At 52.9% G+C, this 4179-nt stretch overlaps 1 protein-coding gene and 1 non-coding gene across 2 annotated transcripts in view; both read right to left on the bottom strand.

The window, feature by feature from the left end:
* Positions 1-296, bottom strand: part of SPRED1 (sprouty related EVH1 domain containing 1) — a 131292-nt gene extending 130996 nt beyond the window's left edge. The window contains exon 1 of the mRNA XM_077764704.1: positions 153-296. Coding sequence (XP_077620830.1) covers positions 153-184 — 32 coding nt within the window. The 5' untranslated portion in view covers positions 185-296. The remainder of the gene's footprint in view (positions 1-152) is intronic.
* Positions 297-3558: 3262 nt separating this feature from the next.
* Positions 3559-3690, bottom strand: LOC144232008 (small nucleolar RNA SNORA42/SNORA80 family). Its single transcript, XR_013335286.1, has one exon. It is a non-coding gene; the product is annotated as a small nucleolar RNA SNORA42/SNORA80 family (small nucleolar RNA).
* Between the last annotated feature and the right edge of the window lie 489 nt (positions 3691-4179).

Below are 4179 nucleotides of genomic sequence, written 5' to 3' on the forward strand. Positions count from 1 at the left end.
CATTAAATAAAATGGCTAAAGGAATCAAACGTTATCTCCAGAACGAGATGCACCGCTCTCTCCACGTCTGCAAGCTTTGCGGCACCCGAGTCTCGGAGGGGTCGTCGAGAGGAGACGAGGGGGGGACTAATCAAGATCAATGAGGCGCTTACTCGTTGTCAGAAGTCGCCGTCTCCTCGCTCATCTTTCCCTCACCGCGATCCGATCTGGAGATGGAGGAGCAAGAGCAGGCGGAGGAGCAGCAGCAGCAGCAGCACCGAGGGGCAGGAGGCAACGGCGGCCGGGGGGGCGCGGGGGCAGCGNAGGGGGGTGGCGGCAGCAGCCTCCGCCGTGGCGACCCCAGCCTCTTCCTCCGCCTCAGCGCGCAGCCAGGGGATCCGAGGAGGCCAGGGAGGGTGGGCGGAAAGGAAAACAAGAAGAGGGGCTGCGAAGGCTGGCTGGAGAGCTGCTCCTCCCGCCGCCGGGGTGGAGCGCGGCGGGGTCCGGCCAGGAAGGAGCGGGCGGGCGGGGGACCCGGGAGCAGAGGCGGCGCNGTCCTCAGGCACGAGCGGGACCGGGCGAGGGGCCTCGCGGCGGCCGATTCCTCCAGACACGCTCCAGCCGGGACGACTCCAGCAGGGGGAGGAGGAGGAGGGGGCGGCGGGGAACGTGTGAGGCCAGGGCAGGCGAGCCGGTCGCCCCCACCCGGGCCGGAGCAGAGCGGGCGCGCCCAGGAGGCAGGGTGCCGGGAAGCAGCGGGGGAGCGAGGAGAACGGCCGCGGGTCCCCCACCGGCCGGNCCCGAGCCGGGGGCGCCCACGGGAGAAGGAGGCGAAGTAGTCCCTGGCGACTTCTCCCGGCCGCCTGCCTCCCCCGGGGGCCGGAGCGGGCACGGGGTGGGGTTGCCGAGCGCAGTGCCTGGGCTGTGAGGGCGTGTGGGTAGGGCTAAAAGCTGCGGCCTGCGGGCGAATCACTGCAAGTCGAAGTCGTGTGCAGCATAGCAAGTTTCAGGAAAGTAGTTCCCTCCTCCCTTCATTTCCCAAATCGTTGTCGAGCCACAGAGCGGGGAAAGGAGGAGGGAGGCGGAGGGATACGCCAGGCACCGCGCTCGGTGTGCGTGCGCGCGCTCCAAACTCTTGGCACGCTGCGAAAGGGGGCGGGGGTGTGAGCTGCACGGGGAGCTGCTTGGGAGGTTGCATTGTTGCGCCGCGTTACTCCCCGTTACTCGCCGTAACTCGCTTTGGAATATCCGGGTTGTCCGAACGGGAAGGCTAGAATGACAGTGTGCTCAAGGAGGCGATTGGCGGCTGCTCTGTAATGCCGTGTGTGTGTGTGTGTGTGTGTGTGTGTGTGTGTGTGTGTGTTCCTTGCAGAGCAAAGAATGGAACTGGCATGAGTTCATTTTTAGTTGGTGGGGGTTAGGGGACCGTACAAAGAGAGCTCCGCCTGCTGTCCCTCTGGTTGCATTGCTGCAATCCCCCAGCTGCATGCCCAGCGGGAGTGTGTGTGTGTGTGTGTGTATGTGCGTGTGTGTTAGAGAGTTAGTTTTAATACCTTGGATTCTTACTGCGCAAGGGGTATGCTGTGCAGGGCATTCATCTCCGAAAGCTAGAGTGGTTGTTAATGGAGAACGACTTCCATTGAAGCCCAGAGTAGGCGTGTTACATGAATCTGGCGCAGCCAGAAGCACAGGAAATAACTCCCGCTGCGAGTGAGGTTGCATAACTATAGCGCAGAAGATGCCTCTGTGGCACGAACTGCTCTAAACGGAGGCGGAACGATTATTGAAGAGGCAGCTGTCACTTTTGCATTGTTAGAGGACAATGCTATGCATTCATCTCAAAAGGTTTTTGCACAGAAACCTGCTGGGGTTTCAGCCGGGAGTCTAGGGTCTGGGACTAGAGGGCTCACGGCTCCTGGCTCTGCAAATTCTATTATCCCTTCTCCTCCTAGAAAGCCAGCCTATACACGACCCAGTCTGGAGACTGAATCCTAAGTTTCTGACGCATCTCCCGAGCTTTCAGTCTAGCTTTGGGTGCAGTAGTTTCTTCATGCTCAGGTTTGTGCGACCTGAGAGTAAAGACTTGCTCCTTCCACCTTGAGGGGTAGAACGATTCCCGTTGAACAGGAAGGTGGGAAAACCTCCCAAACGAGCCAGAACTCATCAGTCCTCTGTCTCCAGGAGGTTTCAGGATTGCTGCTCTCTAAAGCACGTACACTCGCCTGTTACCAGTATTTTGCACATAGTAGGTGGAATAAAGGAGCTGAATGTGGAATAAAGGAGCTAAACCAGGAAGGCGGCCTCAAACACCAGCCTGTTGATTTCTGACGTTTCTCTATGTAACTCTTGCTTCTTGCCTGGGCAGCAACATTGTCCTTAACGCAGAGGGAGAATGGGACAGTGTTGGTGACCGGAAGAAGTGAGGGGATCTGTGATAGGCAGAGGTTTCCTCTGTTACCCCTGAGCTTGTGTTTTTTATCTGGTTCCTGGGAAGACCCTGTTCCTGGAAGTATTGGTACTTCCTGCTACTGCTACCCACTTTGGCTTCTCAGATTTGAATCAAGTTCCGTCGGTTATCGTTTGTTCCAGATGAGCTACCTAAACTCTGTGCCTGGGTAAAAATGTGGATAAAAGTACCTAATTTATAGAGCTGCTGTACTCATTAATGAGGTAGTAATATACATGAAGCACTTAGAACAAAATGAGAGCTCAGTAAGTCCTAACTCTTACTCTGATTTTGTAAAATGGAGATTACAATAAAGTCTATAACAAGGTGGTGGCAGTGGTTTTGAAGGTTAAGTGTAGCCTTGTTTGTTCATTCAACAAAAAACCCTCAGTTTTCTTTGTACCACTCTTGCTAGACACATGGCCTGGCCTTTCGCAAGCCATCAATAAATGATTGCCCTCAAAGTCACTGTGATTAAGTAACTACTAGGAAAGTTGGGTCACTTGCAAAGGCCTTCTTTTCTTTTGAGGAAATTTGCATCTGTTGAGGTTCAACTGTATCACTGAAAATATCAGTTACAGGCTTTGGGGGAAGGAGTGAAAAGCATGCTGGCTGTCATGTGCAGGGAACTGTGCTGGCCACTTTCGTACACATTACTTACCTAAAGGGGCAAGATATGATCAACAGCCCACATTAATGCTTTTTAGGTGGCTCCCAACCCTGTGACCAAGACACTGCCACCAGACCGTTCCTTGCCTTTGATGTTCACCATGCCACTCTCAGGACAGTTTTGCGCCCTCGCTTTTCGAGGGTGCATTTCTAGCCCTCTCCTCTCACCCAGCTGTTGAAGATCTTACCAGCTTCTTAGACAATTGTCTTGAGCTGCCGGGCTCTGAGAATTCTATTCTGAAACAATCGGAAATGATCCTGTGTTGCAATTCAGAGCTCAGGGTCTTCCCACTCTGATTTTCTGTCACAGGTACCCTGAGTTCAAAAGGCCTCATTGGTCTATCCCCGTGCCTGTACCTTAACCGGTACAAGAGACATAACAACCAAATGAAATGTGTAAGACCTTGTTTGAATCCTGATTTACACAAATAGTTTTTCTTTTTTTTTTTTTTTTTTCCGTTTCCTACTGTCCAGCCCCCCTCAGTGCCCACAGCCCATGGGTCAGGAGGCTGAGCAATGGTTCGGGGCTGTGCTTCCTCTGGCACGGCTCCACTCCGAGAGGCCCATGGACACGGGCCCGCCATCAATCACCGTGCGCTTACACAAATACTTTTACATTTGAGATAACTGGGGAAACAAACACTAACTGGAGATTGATGATATTAAGGGATTTTTAAAAAGTATTCATGTTGTAGGTTTTTTAAGTCTTCTTTTAGGAACACATACTGAACTGTCTATGGATGAAATGATATTGAGATTTGCTTCAAAATAAGTCAGTGGGGTGAGGAGTGGGAAGAAGAAGGGGGATGGAGACGAAACGAGATTGGTAATGGGATGATGATGAGCACATTCTCTTTATTATTTCACACATTGGACATTTTCTATAATAAAACCTTTTTTAGTACACTGCCAGAACTGCTTTAATGCAGAGTCCTTCGCCCCACTCTCAAGATTGTGAGCAGCGGATCTGTCATGGCACCAACAAACGTGTTTCTTCAGGAGTATGCCAGCTCTTCGGTTTTTCTTAGCCCTTCACAGTCTTCTCTCTCTTTTCTCTCAGCTACTTGTGCCATCCTGTCTCCAAA

This window comes from Crocuta crocuta, unplaced genomic scaffold (genome assembly GCF_008692635.1).
Source record: "Crocuta crocuta isolate KB4526 unplaced genomic scaffold, BGI_CrCroc_1.0 scaffold102, whole genome shotgun sequence".
Taxonomy (NCBI): domain Eukaryota; kingdom Metazoa; phylum Chordata; class Mammalia; order Carnivora; family Hyaenidae; genus Crocuta; species Crocuta crocuta.